This window comes from Numenius arquata, chromosome 1 (assembly GCF_964106895.1).
Source record: "Numenius arquata chromosome 1, bNumArq3.hap1.1, whole genome shotgun sequence".
Classification (NCBI taxonomy): domain Eukaryota; kingdom Metazoa; phylum Chordata; class Aves; order Charadriiformes; family Scolopacidae; genus Numenius; species Numenius arquata.
The window spans coordinates 58,602,327-58,621,144 of NC_133576.1; the positions used below are offsets into that span (position 1 = coordinate 58,602,327).

The 18,818-nt window shown below is 38.3% G+C and overlaps 1 protein-coding gene across 2 annotated transcripts in view; it reads right to left on the reverse strand.

Annotated features, from left to right (window-relative positions):
* Nucleotides 1–18,818, reverse strand: part of GLRA2 (glycine receptor alpha 2) — a 131,825-nt gene that overhangs the window by 96,892 nt on the left and 16,115 nt on the right. Inside the window, exons 3-4 of one of the 2 annotated variants that reach the window (XM_074168785.1) lie at nucleotides 12,588–12,655; nucleotides 5,210–5,433 (exon numbers count right to left, since the gene is read on the reverse strand). In XM_074168785.1, coding sequence (XP_074024886.1) covers nucleotides 5,210–5,433; nucleotides 12,588–12,655 — 292 coding nt within the window. Of the gene's footprint in view, nucleotides 1–5,209; nucleotides 5,434–12,587; nucleotides 12,656–12,751; nucleotides 12,820–18,818 lie in introns of both variants that reach the window. The other variant, XM_074168795.1, reaches the window with a different exon arrangement.

The following is an 18,818-nucleotide window of genomic DNA, read 5'->3' on the forward strand; positions in this document are numbered from 1 at the left end:
TTGTTGGTTTTGGGGTTTTTCTACTGTGGAAAAGTTACTTTATGATGAAGTTTTATGCTTTTGGAAAGTCAGGGCAGTAAGCATGGGACAGTGTGCAGTTCTGCCAATGGGAGAACTAAACAATTTTCTATGAAAGTGTTCTTGTGCTGATTGAGATTAACTTCCAAGGGAAAATCCCCACCTTGTCAATACTGGTATTATTCTGATAGGAGCTGGGTTAATAAATACGATTGTGTGAGGTCAGAGAGAGGGATTCCTACATAGTAAACAGCCATGTCAATCATAAATCTCTCTGCTCCCCCCTCTGCTAATCTGTCACATGGAAAGACAATGCTGCTAGTAAAGTCCAAATCTTCTTAAATCCCAGCATTAAATTGTAAAATAAAATAGAAGTCATCAAATTAAAGCACACACTGAGCTGTAGAACATTTCCTACCACTCTGCTAGGCTAGACTGTGCTGTGCCATGGATGATTTTCACACAACGGTGTTATGAGGTGTAAATGAAGCTTCGTCATCATACAGCTGATAAAGTCTGTACCCCAAAACTGTTTTAGAAAACCCATGCCTGACTTTACTGTAACAAGGCAACATATTCTGTAGCAACCACGCTAAAGATCTAACATCTGAAGGGTAGTAGGCTTTTTTTCCTATGAACAGTCTATTGCAGAGGGACCACTAGTGTTACCTGTGTATTTCCTTAATCTCCTTTCTGTTTCCTTCCCATAGAGCAAAGAACAGACATACAGAGGAGACTGAAAAAGTTTCACTCAGAAAGCGGAATTGTAAAAGTGCTGTAGATTACTTCTGATATAACTCGTACTATAACCCAAAATGGTGTGTGGAGCAGTGGGGATGCAGGGGGTGTCAACTCCCTGCTCTGCCACTCGGCACTATGGCCACACTAGAAAGACTTGATTTTGGAAATTCCTGAGTAGCGCAGCTGGCACGGGAGATAGCATTGCAAATAAATGTGCTGTTTTCACAGATACTTCTCTTCGGTTGCATAAGCAGGCAAAGGCTTTTGGATGTGCCAGCTCATCCTGTCAGCTACTTGTTGCCGAATGGAGGGGTTAGTAATCACCCCCAGAACAGCTGCACAGGGAGAGAGAATTCTGATAGCTTGAATTGCCTCTGCTTTGTGATGCCCTAACAGGATGGTACTGCTCTCTAGCAGACAGTCTGCCTTCGTCCATAGTCGCATTTAAAAATTAAATCTAGGTCAAGAGTTGAAACCATGAAGAACTAATTGTCTACATAACTGTAACATTTCTTGCACTACAAAGATAAACAAGGACAGAAATATAGGTATTTTGAAAGATGAGGAAATTCTTCCTCAGTATTTCATTGCACTTTGAACAGGAATAACAAAAATGGGGGGAGAAATGTAATTTGTGAATTTGCACAAATCTCCCTAGAATTCCAAGTGGCTCTTGTCAAATTATGCAACGCCTTCTAAAATCTTTGCATATTTTAAAAATATGAAGTAATTTGCTTTGTAACTCTTCCTGGCTAAATGCACTGGCACTACATTTCAGAGCACAGGTCTACAACTTTATCAGACAATTGGGAATGTTTTCTGGAGCAGCAGGTAAAAAAAAGGAGTTACATCTCCTTTACCTTCCTGACCGATATATTCTAGGTTCAGTGCCATGGATCAATATTACAGTCGAGTTATATCACCTCCTGCATCAAGCTCAAATGGCTGAGATGCACTGAAAATATTAAAAGGCAAAGGAGGCAATTAAAGCCGGAAAAAACCTCTAAACCTTAAATAAAAGCATTCCACTTTCTATCACTTTGCTAAAATAAGCCTTTTGGCAGATGCTGATATTCTGAGCTGGCTGACAGCCCGAAATGAGTTTGTGGCAATCAGGTGGCACAAATAGGTGGCTCAGAGAGAATGTGAAGCCTCCTATGAGGTTTTTTAACATTTTCCTGGTGTCCCAGGTGTCCCTAACGGGCCAGAGAGATATGATCCTTGCCTCTGAACATAAAATCAGTGCAACAGTATATACAATGCAAAGCCCAGGTGTCATAAAGAACGTAACTGCCAGGAACAGGATTCTTGGTATCATTACACAGTGTTGCCACTCTTTCCAAATGCATAGCTCCCTACAAAATCTGGTCCATGAAGAGATCATTCAAGGGTCAGGAGCAGATGAGTCACAGGCATCTGGGGAGTGACATTATGTGGGTTCTGATTTTAATTCTCATTGCTTTTTCAGCATACAAAATATACACAACTTAAGCTAATTTTACTGAACGCTGCTATAACAAACCCTTTTTGTTGACTGCTCTCTGCAGACAGTTTTAAAATAAAAGTTGTAACTATTTAAGTGTTTTGCAGCTCAAAGAGCACAACTGAGACTGATCTTGACAAAAGTGCAGTTGTTCGCTGAATATGATTTGCTGTAACTGCTGACTTCCCAAAATACACACACCTCTAAGAGCTGTTGTTATATCTCTATTGGCAATATATTTGTGGTATTGACTAGTGCTGGGTTCTCTCCACAAGGTTCTATTTCTCTCTGCAGTACCCAAGGGTTTAGACCAGTTATCCAGAGCCTCAGGCTCTATATAGGATATATAGCACGATATCTGAGATCAAAGCAAACACCAAGGTACTCATTTGAGCATGCAACAAATATCTAAAAATAGGTTTGGACTCCTAAACTTATATGATTCATAGGCGGGTACATCAACCATCAATGACTGGCTTTATTTTCTATAACAACTCCCAGATTATTAAATATAAATCTAGAAGTCTGCAAGCATGAGCATTGTAACTAATTATTACTAGGTGAACCGTGATGGAAATCTGCGTCATGCCTACCATCACCAGTAAATACAAGATGGCTTATCCTTCATTGTGAGAAGGATGAAAAGCCTCACAGTTACCATGGGGTGAGAAAATTCCCAGAGCCAAGGACTGCAGTGGAAGTACCACATGGGCCAGACCCTCACTGACCCTTCTGTGACTTATCTGAAGACCCATATTCTACACTAAGTATCTTGTTTTAGTAAAATATGGACCATAAGATTCTAGTTCCAGGTGACCTTCCAAATTCTTCTCAGAAAGGGCAGGATTAGCCTCTGAGAGTATTTAACAGCATAAGCCAGTTGTGCCTCCTGTGGAGCATATTTCCGTGTTTTCAGTGCAGTATATAGGGAGGAGGAATCCCACTGTCATATGATACACACACCTTGCTTCTTACCCATTAATTACCGGGAGCAGTTCTAAACTCATTTTACGCAGACAGCCGTTTCTATTTATGTGAGATTAACTTGACCTTGATTTTATTAAATTTGGAAATATGACAAAAGAGCCTACGCCACTACTTCTCAGACATCTTTGTGAAGTGCTTTAAACATTTACAACACACTAAAGGCTAAATGTTAAATAGCATGATGTCAGGCGAAGTGCTGTTGGTGCAGTAGTGAAAACGGCAGCATTATAACATTCTCAATGTACTGAAACCAATTACTAAAATATTCTTGTTTGTTTCCACATAGCACAATTAAAAGTGACTGGCAACACACAGATGCATCTAGATGCATCTAGCCCAGTACCTAGAGAATAAAGCCAAGTTTTTCTAATTACTTCTGACTTAAAGTTTCTGTACTCTGGAAAGTTTTCTTCTCTGTAAAGTACTATTAAAAATTATATGCCATGTTAGAGGTGCCAAGCCTCTATTTCTGCTTTGTGATACAAATGAGAAACAATGAGCTTTGCTTAGTACTCCATTGGAATACAGTTTCCTCTGCTTCAGATTAATTTACATTTAGGTGTGAGAATTTTACAAATGTGATATGACAGCTCAAAATACTACTTTTCCCGCATGGACAAATGTCAAGAAAATTATCCATCTGCATTCAGAACAGCACCCAGCTGTACTGTTGCCTCCAATAAGATGGTGTCTGATGTCATTCAAACAAACAGATGCATTCATTCCTTTCCCAGGGTGAAAGAAGAAATATTGGTAAGTGACTGCATATTTATCACTCTGATAGTGCTAGATTCATCCTTGTGTCCTATTATTTTTCTCTAACTGTTCAGGTATGCCAGTTTGAAACCTTGCTCAATAAACATTAACGTTTCACACTACTTAATCCATCTAAATATTACTGGGGTCTTATCAAGGAATTTCCACAAGAATTAAATAAATGGAGGAAGTGCCATGTTATTACTTATTTATTTAGCATCCTAAAGAACACAACTGTCCTTAACTTAACCTGGATCAATAATAATTCCTTAACAAAAATGCAGGTCACAAACAGAATGCCCAGCCAGAAACAACTGCCTTCTAAACTGATCTTCCTTACAGATGAGTAAATTCACTAAAAATCCTGCTAAACAAATGCTATCATGTTTATTTTTCACAATGCAAGAAAGGCAAAAGCTGAGAAACATTCCTAGACATAAATGAAACACAGTAATTACTTTTTAAAAAGACGTTGTAAGAGCAATATCACAGTGTTTTGCATCTTTAACTACCTGTATTAAGCAATTAACAGTGCACAGTAAGCTGAATGTCAAATAAATACTGCAGATTATTTGCTGCTGGTTTTGCCTGTGCAGTGCAATTCTGATTCTCTGCATACATCCCGTTCCATCAGGTCATATCAAATCATGTTTTGTCAGTGTTTATTAATTCAGCCTAAATCCAGTCACATGACACACACTTCAATGCACTTAGTATTAAAAAACACTTTCTGTAATTCCAGTTATTTTTAAATGTGAATAGATACATCTGATTACCCAGTGACTTGCATGTCAAGCTTATTGCATTTCAAGCATGTTTTTGCTTCATGTGTTGAGCAGTCATTTAAAATACTATTCACCTTTACTTTTGAACTGCAACCCACAAACTACTGAGGAGTTGATTTCCTCTCTTTGTAAGAGAAGTGATTTGAACTAATGCTAATGGGCATTATTGAGGCGTACCATTAGACAGCCTCAAGTTTCCAACGAGACTAAGAAGTACTGCTGTGACACTTATAGACTATTTTGTGAAAAGTAAAATCTTAGCAAAGGAACATAGGTAAATTTTCCTTCTACCCTGCTATGATTAGTCTCATTTCAGTTGTACACATGGGACAACAAAAATTAAATGTGTATATTATGTTCTGTAAGGGTAGTTACATCCAGAAAAACAGGAAGTGAGGGGAAAGAAGGGGATGAAGAGAAAAAAAATTAACTGGTTTACCTGATACTGTACAACACTTTTCCAGTTTTAGAAATCCTCAGCAACTTGTTGTCTGTCGTGACATCATGGAAGTTTGCTCCCTTCTCATTGGCAAAGAATAAATCCGGCTTCCAAATAGAGTCCAACATAGAGGGATCCAAATCCAGGGAATCATCAGGATATTCGCTGTAAGCCAGACGTGAGTCATTCCACTGCTGTCTCAAAAAAATGTTCACTCTGTAGTCCTACAGAAATGCCATGTAAAAAGGTTACTAAGCCACTTACCAAAACTGGAAGCCTACTTTAGCTTTCTTTATGCTCTTAGACTTACTAGAGTACCAGCATTACATCAAACATTTTTGTTATCCTTTGAACAGAAGAGTTGTCGTTTGAAAATAAAGCAGTCTGAATGCTGTATTGAACCAAATAAACACAACTGATACATTTTCCAAATAAAAATTACTGCAGTTATGAAAAAATTTTAACTGCAACCTCCAATATTAAATATTACCCTCTTTCAAATGCTATGGATTAACTCAGAGGTACTTAGGAAGTCAAAAAGCATTGTAGCTAGATATACACAATTTCAACAAAGATTCTATAAAACTACTAATTTAAATAAATTGCTTCCAATATGTAAATCAATTATTTCTAATGTACTCATGAATAGTTGCTAGTTCCAGCGAAGCCAGATTTGTATATAAAGAATTAAACCAGCACTTCTTATTTACTGTTTTTATCCTTTTTCTATCTACCGTATGCTTTTCTCTGTATGTTTCTTCATTCACTCCTCCCTCTCTGCATCCCATTAAAATTGTTCTAATTGCATTCTGCTCAGTGGTCTGCTAGTCACAACTGAGAAAGGCAGCAATTACTTAGAGGTTCATTTAGAACCAACATTAACGCTGTATCAAGAACTGGCTATTAAAGGGGAGCGTGAAAAGAGCTAAGCTCTCTGAAGGGAATGGAAAGGTGCTAATATTTATTCTCCTTATCCTGAATTTCTAAAGTCAGCAAATAAGAGCTTCATCTCCCTCAGATTTCCCTGCTATTATAGCATATTTACCTGGAATTACTACATTGAACTTGCTTGTGAACCCTCTCTTAGAATCATAGAATCATAGAGTGGTTAGAGTTGGAAGGGACCTTAAAGATCATCGAGTTCCAACCCCCCTGCCATGGGCAGGGACACCTCCCACTAGAGCAGGTTGCTCAAAGCCCCATCCAGCCTGGCCTTGAACACTTCCAGGGATGGGGCAAGAGTAGAAATATATCTACTATTTATCTGAAGGGAAAGTATTTAATAGCATTTATATTGATTATATTATCTGAAGGAATATGTTACCAAATAATTCTGCTAACTGTACAAAGCCCTGACATTTAGGATTTGCTTTATGGTAGCTGCAGAACATTAAAATGGCACCACTGTGCTTTTGATTTGGAAAATATGTGAGCTGACCTGTGTATAGTTAGGCCACTGAACTGCATAGTCTAAAGAACTTATCATCCTTGAAATATAAATAAATATTCTCACTCTAATTAGAGCCGGAGACAGCAGCTTGCCCAGTATGCAGATTCTGTGAATGAGCCCCTCCAAGCTTCAGCATTTCCCACCCTGACAGAACATTTCTGACATCCAAACTGTTACAGTTTTTGAACCCGATGGGATGATGATTTACAATCTCACTAGGAACATGGTTTTTCTTCCTTTCTTTATCATTTTCATGTTGCTGTTGGGTAGATGTGAGTCAAAACAAGATTGTCTACTAATTAGAGTAAAACAGACTTGAGAGAGGTCTCAAGAATAGCATAATTATTAAAGATACTTACAAAAGTCTTTTCATGAGCCATTGTACTTTTAATGCTGCTGTTGTTTCATACAGTTAAAGATCAAATGGCTACTTGCAGTTCTGAGCTTATAAAATGATGTCACATCTTGTGAAGATACACTAACCCTAAGCATACTTTCCCTTGTTTCTTGGTCTTGGAAACTTAGAGTGTCTTATAAGTTTATATGGGACAGTTTTACTTATAAACCCAGGAAAGCACTTGATTTTCATTCTGCAGAAAAGAAGGCAGGAACTGTCGTCAGCAACTATTGGTAGAATAGAATTGCTACAACTATTTTTGCAATTGCTTTTACTTTTTCTTTGAAATAAGATATCTAATAAAGTCTGTAGAAAGTAGAGGGGTTTTTCCCCCCATGACATAGAAATCATAAAAAAAGTCAAATCAGTAAATTGTTCAGAAATATCTAAAAATAAATGTGCTTTCATGAAATTCAGTAGCTGGTGATTTAGATAACAAAAATCAGTCTGAAAAATCTTTCTTCATAGAAGAGCTTGCATGTGATGATATATATTATACCAAAAGTGTAAATAATGCCAATAAGGTTACACTATCTTTTACAGTATGTACCTTCATAAATATATCAGAGCCATCACACTGATATACTTAGAAATGCTTTCTCTCTGCATATAGTTAGAAGTAAAACAGCACTGAAATCTTTGTTCATAGAATCATAGAATGGTTAGAGTTGGAAGGGACCTTAAAGATCATCTAGTTCCAACCCTCCTGCCATGGGCAGGGACACCTCCCACTAGAGCAGGTTGCTCAAAGCCCCATCCAGCCTGGCCTTGAACACTTCCAGAGATGGGGCATCCACATTGTGTCTTATAGGTTTTGAGTATATATATATAAATGCATATATGTTTTTTAATAAGAAAAACAAATAGAAATATAACATGCACATCACAAAACCATCATTACTTTTTCTTCTATGCTTGTGGTATAAGCAGTTGAAAGGGATGTGTATTTACACAGTTAGAGGTAATTGTGTGCGGAAATTTTGAATTTATTTTTCCTGTGTTAGCATTCTAACTATCTTCTGAAGAAAAATTCTCCTGAGAACAGTATCACAACATGGAGCAGACTACACTGTGTATTTTGCAAGTTCCTGAGGGTAGAAGTAGGAGGACTGTAGTAATGTACTCCTACACAACCACGAGTACACCTGCTCCACAAATTCTTTCTGACAGCACCACAGCTCTGAACGAGGAGTGTGGACCTGAAGATTTAATCTCAGTTGCAACACCAATGCCAGCAATAGCTCAAGGCAACTCAGATAAACAGATTTCCTCTGTTCTCAAGCCATAAGATCAGAGTAATACTAACATACTAAACGAATATTTATCTGATTATTTTTATCTGAATATTTATCTGAAGATTTAGGACTCAATCCACAGACATACTTAGTTTATGTTAAAGGAATCTATATAGAAATGGTCTTTCAGCAAAGCTCTTGATCCCTTTGGTCTCAAGGGGGTGCAGGGGAACTCTGCTCACTCTTCAGTGCTGCTTTCTGTCTCTGAACTGACACTGACCTTAGATCTTAGTGTTCCTCCCATCTTGCCCTCCAACAGCATTGATTGCCCAGGGGTTGAGTCAGATGTCTGAGGTAAACGGTAGACTTAGCGGGCCTTCCATGCATAGGAGGGGCTTGCCAAAGGGACTACTCTCCCTTTCTAAATGAATATGAATGTTAACTGAAAAGCCGTGGTTTAATGACTTATTTCAAGGCCATGTGGTGGGAAAGCACTTGGTTACCCATTCGCCTAAGCATGCAAGGTGTCCCCAATGGCTTTAGTGGGAGACGCTTATGCAGTTAAAACTATACATGTGAATTAATCAGGATCTAATAAGCTGATTTATAATTATGTTTTTTCTAGTGGGAAGATAATATCATACAGCCAGACACAGCCAAGCTTTCTTGCTCCTAAAATTTTAAAAGGAATGGCAAATTTTTCTGCTAACATTAGTACTCAAAACACAACTGGAGTTTGATGCATTTACCTCAACAGAGAACCTGCTGCATAGTGTCAGTCATTGATTATAGGGCATAACAACAATAATAATGTCCTCACAGTTAGTCATTTCTGTAATTAACAATTAGCTCATCAATGTACAAACTGCTCTTAGCTTCTCCTACAGCTGATAGCTAAAAATCCTGGTCATTAGAAACACTGAACATCTGAATTCTTTGGGACTCTGCCCAGCCTGATGTAGATTACTCATCTGTGATACTCAACTGCAGTCATGCTGTACAGTGAATTTTCTGCTGAATACTGCATGTGTGAATGCTTCCAAAAATAGATACAGAGCTCAGTGGCATAACTGCTTTATTCAGTGAAGTTACTCAGGAATGTATTTTTCTCTTTCTTTGCAAGTTAGGGCTTAAATGAAAGACAAATGAATCAATGAAGAAAATTGCCAACAATTCCATCTTGACTCTGGGCTTTTTTCTTTTTTTAACTATTTTTATTTTGGTATAATATACATCACTGATATGGAAGAAAACCAGTTCTTTTGGAGAAAAAAATATTGATTGTGATACTGTCCCATATGTGCATTATAGTGCAGACAGACTAATACATATGTATTTTGTTTTCCTAGATTTTTGACAACAAAACCCATGAAGACTCCATGGAATTCATCAGTTTGGAGAGAACCAGCACAAAATCCTGTTTTATTTCTTAATGAAAGATTTTAGCTTTTAGAAGAATATACTGGACATAAGAGTTGTGCTGGCCTTTCACAGAGAAGTGAATTTCATCCTGTTCTCTGTCCTAATCAGAAAACAGAAGCTACTCCTGCTAATGTTATTGAGAACCTGGTTTACTGAATTTAGTAAGTCTGGGACTGTTTATTTGCCATGTTCACTTCTCCTCCTGAAAGCTTCTCTAACCAAGTTTTCATCTCCCAAGTTTCCAATGAGCTGCTGTAGATTGTCCAAGTTATATTCTGATAGAGTATATATACATGGTTTCACTAAGAATTCCTGTCCTCTGAGACAGGAATGCCTCTATCGAATTTACAATCCAGGGTTTTAAATGAATCTTTTAGTTTTATGTCAAAACCATCAAGAGCATTTTATAGGGAAAAATGAATCCTAGGAGTCGAACAAAACTCATTATTTATCACAAGGGATGTCAACATTTTTACCACATGATAACATCTATTTCAGAAAGGCGAAGTAGATGGAACAGTAATTGATGTCTGCCTCTCAGAGCAGTTTTAAAACATCCTAAAACTAGTCACACTAGTCATTAAAGAAGTGACAGCATTAAGAAAATCAATATCAAGCCATTAAACTGCATCTAAGAGAAATCTTTCCACAACTTTGGCAGATATTATGAACAAAGCAAAATAAGAAAGCCAATAGTCCTTGTTTTCATCTACTTGAATGTTTAGCTGCTTTCAGCAGAATGTGTTAATGAACATTGGAAAGGTGCACATTAACATATTTGATAGAAGGTAAAATGCAATGAGGGGATTTAATCAAAGCAATGAAGGAGTCTAATTAATGCAATCAGCATTAGGTCGTGCAAATATATTCATTGAATGCCATCTTGTAAAGCCAGTGACGTGCAGGATTTTTGCTACTTAACGTTATGCTGATGCCTCTGCATGCTAGGATCAACAGACATGGCTGGGTAAAAAAGGCTACTTTTATAGTTATCTTCTCAGAATTCTTTAAACATAGGAAAACAGATGAAATTTTCCAAAAGAACTGAAAATTAAGTCTGTTGATAATTATATTATATCAAGATATGTTTTTTCCTGACATTTTAAACTTGAGTTTAGTTTTCTTTCAAGTTGTTTTTAAAATATTATAGATACATACTCTAAAACATCACCTTCTCAGTTTATTTTATAGCCCTTTATGTTATAACTTTCATTTATAAAAGAGTCCTTCCCACACTATTTAAGAAAGCAGCCTGCCCTAGCAAGATCTCACCCTTTATCTCTAGAAAACGTTAAAAAACAGGGTGTTTTTTTAAATAAAATTACTTAGAAGATTTGTGTTCCTAAATGCCTCTAGGCACCACTTTCTAAAATGATGGCTTGAATTACAATTGAGTTTAAATTAAGTATTTGAATATTAAATAAATATAATATTCCTTCATAATGCGAGGATTACAAGGCAGTATTTTTGCTATTTTATAAAAAATTAGTTCTGTAGCATACTTTAAGTCCTTTAGTGGGCAGCAAGTTCATTTTTAGTTACCAAGAACTCAGTCCTAAAGGATGCTAAGCACCTTTATTGCCTCTGGCTTCAGCAAATACAGAAAGACCTGGACGCTGTGTAGGAAACCCTGGAAAAAGAGTTGTGAAACTACATTGCAATTGCTTCAAAAGTGTCCATAGCTGTCCACAGTGTCCTGAGGCAATGAGAATAACTCCTGCAAAATTTCAATGAAGGTGAGGGCACTCATTTTTAGTTTGTTTTGTGGCAGTGGTGACTTGAAGAGTTCAAAGTCAAGTTGGGATTTTCACTAGAGGCTTTCCAGAATGGGTTTAACCCACTTCCTCCAGATGAGCACCTGATAATTATTATGGGGTTATCACATTATTATTAGAAAGCCATCAACAGGCTCTCTATGGACTAACCCCAGTAGTCAGGTGTGTGTATGCTTGAATAACTAACTGACCTTTTTTGCTAATTGTTTGAAAAAAGAAGATTAAAAATCTCTGCATCTTTTTAAATGCACTGAGAAAAAATATTTTTCATTTTTCTTAGCAAATATTGAAAAAAAGAAAATTCAATTCTGGACTGAAAAAAAAGTTGGACTAAAATTTTCATTTCCATTTTTTCAGCTTGACTTCATTAATCCTAAATTTTGGCAATTTTAAAAAGAAAAATCTCAACTTGAAATGAAAGTCTGAACTATTTATATATATCAATATTAAAATTCTGAATTTTCATTTTGGCTTCTTTTTCTTTTTTGACTGATAACATTCTTTAAACTAAATCAACACATTTCAGTCAGCTGGGATCCCATCACTTCCTCGTACCAATTTAACCCTCAAAATACCCAAATCTCCTTATAACTATGTGTTTTAGTCATTTGACTCGGGTTATGCATCCACTTCAGTTACTGGTGTGGCTGCAAGTCACAGAGATTTAGCTAAGTTAAACAAGACCGTTCTGGTAGCTCTATCAGCGCAGTCTGCAGCAGCAGATAATTCGGCATGTGGTGTAAGACCCACTCAAAATACGGAGTACTTGGCAGGGAGCCCCACAGCTGAGCTCCAGCCATTCCTCTGCTTCTTCAGTGCTAATAAAACCTGAGAAATCTGGTTTGCACACACCTATATTTGCTGCTATCACAGTCACTACAGACTGTGGTGCAGCCATTATATATATATGTTTAGACTTGATAATTGAGTTTAATAATTTATATCTCTCTTTATATAGTTATTTTATATTTATTTTAATTCAGCTTTTAGGTTTTTACTAGCTTAACAGCTTAGTAAATGTCTCCATGTCCTGAGCATCTCTATTCTACATCACATTCCACTCCTTCACAAGATGGCTTCAATGACCAGTCCCACTCACCATTGTAGTTTCTGCTATTGAACCAAAGCTGTTGATAAATATGTTGCAGGTAACATTTACAGGAGGACCTGCAAGTTGAACAATAAATAGAAAAATTGACAGGTTGTGTTCATGACATATATTAAGTATTGTTGTTCTCTTGCCAATGGCATAATAGCACTTACCATTGTGGTTTCTGTGACTGATCCAAAACTGTTGATAAAAATATTGCAAGTAACGTTTACTGGAGGACCTGTGGAATGCAATAAAAATGTTGCAATATACATTGAAATAAAAGTACAGATCCCTCAGCCTCCGTACATTCTGGTACAGATGCGGCTGCAAGCAAGTAGAAAGTGAGTTTTCCCAGACAGATCATGTAAATATCAATCAAAAGAAAAACATTATCAACACTAATTTAATTAACATAGTTTCAATGGAAGTTGTTATAAAAAACCACATAGCTACATCCTTGCATTTAAGGATTTATGAGAGGAGTTGAGTGAGGACATGAGCATAACAGTTTTTTCTTTATCCACAGTACCAGCAGAGAATATGCTTTAGCATTGCAACCACTTCTCTCTCCCTTCCTTCTCAAACTTGAAATTAAAAGATTATCTCTCCACACCTATTCCACTTTGTATGCAGTGACTTGCCACTGAAATTGCCAGCAAGGGCCACTTTTCACATTGACTCCAATCCACTGAAAAAGGACTTAGACAAGCAGCTCTTTGTGCACCTGATCTGGAGATGTCTGCCTTGCCATAAAAAATATTTTAGCAATATCTGTTCTTGCTTGGCACAGCTTTCATTAAACAGTTATTTGTGATCTCTTCCCTCCTACCTCGTTTCCTTTTATTTAACTGTCACTGATGTGTAGCAGAATGAATGGGAACTTAATATTTAATTAGTTGTCTATTAGGCTCCTAGCTTTTTTAGGCGTGGTTAAATAAACTGGGGTTGTCAACTGAATAAAAAAGGATTAATGATAAATGCCTGAATTCCAGTGACACAAAAGTTGATACAAGTATTGAGTATCAAGCACTTTTTCTTCTTTTTTCTCATTATTATTTTTAATCACATAGTTTTCCTTATATTAAAAATACAATATCAGTGCATAAAATAGAAATACCTACATTTGGTTTCATATTTAGATCTGAAACTGTTTTACAAAAGATAGAAACATTATTACTTTCTTTTTCTAAAAAATGTGATAAATTAATGTGCCCAGTGAAACCCAGTATACTATCAGCTTCCTGACTGCTAGACCACCCACCTTCAAGGAAACAAACATGTTGGTTTTGGGAAGAAAAACCACAACAGTAATATGTTTTCAGGCTGTTAAATTCCAATTAAGAGTGTTGTTCAACTCAGTTTTTGCAACAATTGTTTTTAAAAAACACTTCCTTTTTACGTGGTAAATGTGCTTTCACTTTCAACACCAACCCAAAACAACCCAAATAGTCTGATATTCTCCCTCCATAATTTCTTTTTTTTTTCCTTTTTACTTAATGATATTTCTACTAGCTGGGCAGCTTGACCAACATATTTCTCTACATTTAAACAAGCAGAATCTCTGAATCACTGAAGTTGGAAAGAACCTCTGGAAATCACCCAGTCACCCTAGACCATCTTATGTTTAAGCGAAATGTCCTGTGTTTCGGGTTGTGCTTGCTACCCCTTGTCCTGTCACTGGGCACCATTGAGAAGAATCTGACTCCATCTTCTTTAGTTACCCCCATCAGGTATGTATGCACATGGACAAGATGCCGCTGAACCTTCTCTTCTCCAGGCTGAGCAGACTCAGTAATCTCTTCTTGTATGACAGATCCTCCAGTCCGTTGGTCACCTTTGTCACCCTTTGCTGGGCCCATACCAGTAAGTCCATGTCTCTCTTGTACTGGGGAGTCCGGACCTGGACCCAGTACTCCAAATGTGTCTCAACAGTGCTGAGCAGAGGGGAAGGATTCCCTTCCTCAACCTGCTGGCAATGCTCTGCCTAATGCAGCCTGGGAGGCTATTTGCCTTCTTTGCTGCAAGGGCACATTGCTGGCTCACATTCAACTTGGTGTCCACTGGGACCCCCATGGCCTTTTCTGCAAAGCTGCATTCCAGATTGTTCTTCCCCTGGTGTAGGACTGCATTTCCTCTTGCTGAACATGGAAAGGCTGCTGTTGGCCCATTTCTGGAGCCTATCCAGGTCTCTCTGAATGGCAGCACAGCCCTCTGGGGCATCAACCATACCTCCCAAGTCTTGTATCTCCTGCAAACTTGTTGAGGGTGCACTCTGTCCCATCATCCAGATAATTAATGAAGATGTCAAAGAGTATTGGCCCAGTAACAGCCCAGTATTGACCCTTGCAGTACACCAGTAGTGACTGGCCTCCAGCTGGACTTTGTGCTGCTGATCACAACTCTTTGAGCATGGTAAGCCAGTTTTCCCTGTACCTCACTGTCCATTTAGCTAGTCTGTTCCAGTAGTTTGTCTATGACGGTGTCAAAAGCCTTGCTGAAGTTGAGATGAACAACATCCACTGCTCTGCTCTCCCCTCGTCCATGAAGCCAGTCAAGTTATCGAAGCAGGCTACTAGTGTGTTCAGGAATGATTTCACATTCATAAATCCATGCTGACTGCCCCCAGTAATCTTCCTGTCCGTCATATCTGGAAATGGCTTCAAGGAGAATTTGCTCCAGGTTTTGAGGTAAGACTGCCCAGCCTTTAGTTCTTGGATCTTCCTCCTTGTCCTTCTTGAAGACAGGAATGACATTTTTTTCCCCGGTGATGAGGAACCTCTTTCAGTTGCCATGGCCTTTTGAAGATAATTAAGAAAGACCTCACAGTGCCATCAGTCAGCAATCTCAGCGCTTGTTGGTGTTTCCTGTGTGGTCCCATGGATGTGTCTGTGTCCAGCTTGCCTAAACACTCTGTAGCCTGATTCTTCTGCACTGAGTTTTCCTTGATCTGGAATTTCACTCAGGTCTCAGGGGCATGGGATTCCTGAAGACCAGTCTTAACGGTAAAGATTGGGTGCCTTGGCATTTTCTCATGGTCTTGGACAACTTTTCTTTAATCTCATGGTGTTGTCTTGCAAAAGCTGCCATATGTGAGTGCTACAGCTTTGAGTTCCTGAGTGCCAGCAGAACCAACTAAACAACCTTATCTATGTTAGGAAATACACTACCACATCACAGACTGCAGTTCAGATGTACACCAAGTAGGTACGTGCTAGAGCACTGTATTTTATGACAAAGCAAATATCTCCTTCCATTTCTCTACTCAGTTGTATAACATCTTTTACTTGCTTTCTGCTAGTAAATGCGGAACGGTATAAGAACTCAGTGAACCTAAATATTGTCAAGAAAACAGGTCATGTTCTCTTTATCCTCAGAGTTTTCTGAAAGAACTTTATCAGTGAGATATTACCAATTCATTTTTTCTGATCATTTATTATTGTTTATAAGCATCAAAAGTGTGATGCAAGATTTGCAACCAAATGAGAACAGAAGGTACTTATCAGAGAATCTATTCTATGATTTTATGATATTATTAACAGCTAACACTTGATCATATAACTTACAGATTCTAAGCTAAAAGTCCAACTTGAAGTCAATCTGCTAGTGATGGGATTTCTAAATGTGCATAGGAAACATGAGTAAATGAAGCAGATAAGAAAAAGATAACTAACTGAGACTGGAGTTTGCAATGCTTTTGTTCTTTTTTTTATTGATCTTTTCTTCTACTGTTGATACTATTCCAGTGGGGAGAGGGTGTATAGGTGTTGTACATCTTAGGGAAGAAGTACACTTTAAAGAGGACATACAACATCACTTTTTCCAATTAAACATTTCACATACTCGATGAATAAGATTTTTGTAATCTAATAGTTCATTTAAAATGAAAGCAGTAAGCTTCTATGAAGTATAGCCCATGTTTGAGAATATAATCTAAAATTCTTCAAAGGCAATGGAAACATTCAATTTGACTTTACTCCCTAAAATCTAAAAAGAGTTGACACTAGCTCTAAAAAATTAAGCAAAATATACTTTAAATGAAATCCCTTTTTCCCCTCTAGTTTTTCTTTTGTCAACTCCAATGCAACAAGGTAACAGTCCAGCTGCCTTTAAGGCACATTCAAGATAAAGTGATTTTCAAGCATAAGGAAAATGTCTGTTATTGAAAGGGCTCAGGTAAAAAAAACCAAAACAATCCAAAATGGGTAGCTAATGCTCAAATCCACCAGAAAGTAGATGTTTGGTGTTCTGACAAACAGCTAAGATATTGCTTCCATTCCCTGCAGCTCCTATCCTCCTGCTTTCCCAGAGGGTCTGCTGCTGTTGCCAGTCAATGGGACTCTCCAATATACTGTCTTCTTGAAAAGCCCTGACATTATAATGTGTCATATACCTCCTGTCACTTTGGGGCACTTAGCAGCTACAGAAAGTCCTCAGCACTCATCTGCTCACCTTACCTACCTAATCTGAATATACTGACTTTGCTGTCACATATTGCCTCAGCTCCTGTACCAAAGGTGACTGTGATCTTGCCTCTGTCTGACTAGAGAGTGAATCCTTTCCTTGTCAGCTACCAGATGAGGTGAATCTATCCCAATGAGTGGGGGAGTCTCCATGTTGTGTGGTGAGTGCTGAAAGGTGTACACCGAGCCCCATCCAGCTGCCAACTGCAGCTTTTGATGAATATTCTCCAGTATCGATAACACATGGCCCCAAAGGTTCCTTCATTTGGTAGGTTCTTGAGAAGATTCACTTGTACTCTTGCCCTGGAGATCATCCTAACTGCAGCTAATCATATCTGTATTCTCACATCCATCCCATCTCTGCCTTTTTGGTGTACAGTTTTCAGATTGCACCTGGAAGTCTTTTTCTCTTCACATTAATTTCAGCCATATAACTAAAATTTCCTTAGTGGGAATATTATAATCATAGAAGACATTTAAAATGATACCCATACACTTCACAATTTTCTTTTATATGTATATTTATTAAGGAATTTTGTAAGGCAAACTAAAATAAAATACATTCACATAGAGAGAAGTGTGGACAAAGCAGAGATGTGGAAGCAAAAATGCGAGATGGTGAGGCAGAACAACCTCATGGATTGACCGTGAAAATACTGGCAAGATATTTACAGATCTGTGAAGAATCTTGTATCTCTTTCTATACTTAGTATTTTTTCATCCACCTCCTGACTTTGGGCCATGTGTCAATGGAAGGAGTTTCTTTTTCACCATCTTGGATGGTTTATTTTGTTCTGTATACAGGGAAGAAAGATGAACTGAACTCACCTTCTCCTCCTACCACAGACAGCAGGATAAGCATTAGGACTGTTTGAAAATACTAAAATCAATCCTGCCTGAGTGTAGGGACAAAATAGGGATTCTGGAACATGACCGAGGGGAAATGTGAGGAGGCAGTGATCCCACGAGGGATTGAGCATCCCTTCGTCTGTGCAGCAGGGATTTCAAGTCTGAGCTCAAATGAGGGAGGGATGAAAATGCGGGCGAGGGCAGGACAAAGACAAGCATGCTGACCTGAGCACTGGTGACACAGATCCCAGGACAGCAGGGGAAGGTAGCAGAACTTGTTGGAGATGGTTTATTAATTGCCAGTTCTGGAGGCAGCTGGAGTCTAACTCCATATCATTCTGTGATTCCGTGATTTCTCCTCAAGCAAACTAAGCAGCCCCCAACATTCAGTACAGTCCTTATGAGACCTGAAACAGAGCTAACCCCCATGGAGGGCTCTGCTTTTGCAGCTGCAGTACTACAGGTGCCTGAATTACCACTTCAAGAGCTTGCCAAAGCAGCTCTTCGTGGGCCTGCAGGCACATCCCTGTAAGTTAGACAGCAAGGCTGAACTACTGCTGGGACACCTCAGCTGGCCATGGTCATTAGACAGGAGGAAGTTGTTTATCATCCTAGCTTCTTCCCTGCTCAGAGTGCAGCGTGCAGGGTAAGGACTTGAGAAGTGCCATCAAAGGCAGGTCAGTCAATCCTGTGGCCAGGGACCATGGATATCAGCCGAGGGGAAGAAAGGCAGCTTTGATTGACCAGAAAAGTTCCTCTGAGGCGCAAGGATCCTGCATCTACTCCAGAAGCAGTGCATCTTGCACACTTGTTTTCAAGGATCTGTATAAAACATAGTCTTTATTGCAAGTACCTAGATAAGCCTTCATTCTTTCCCTATCATTCTGCCTTTGAGCAAAACCAATGTTTTCCTTCATTTAAACATCCT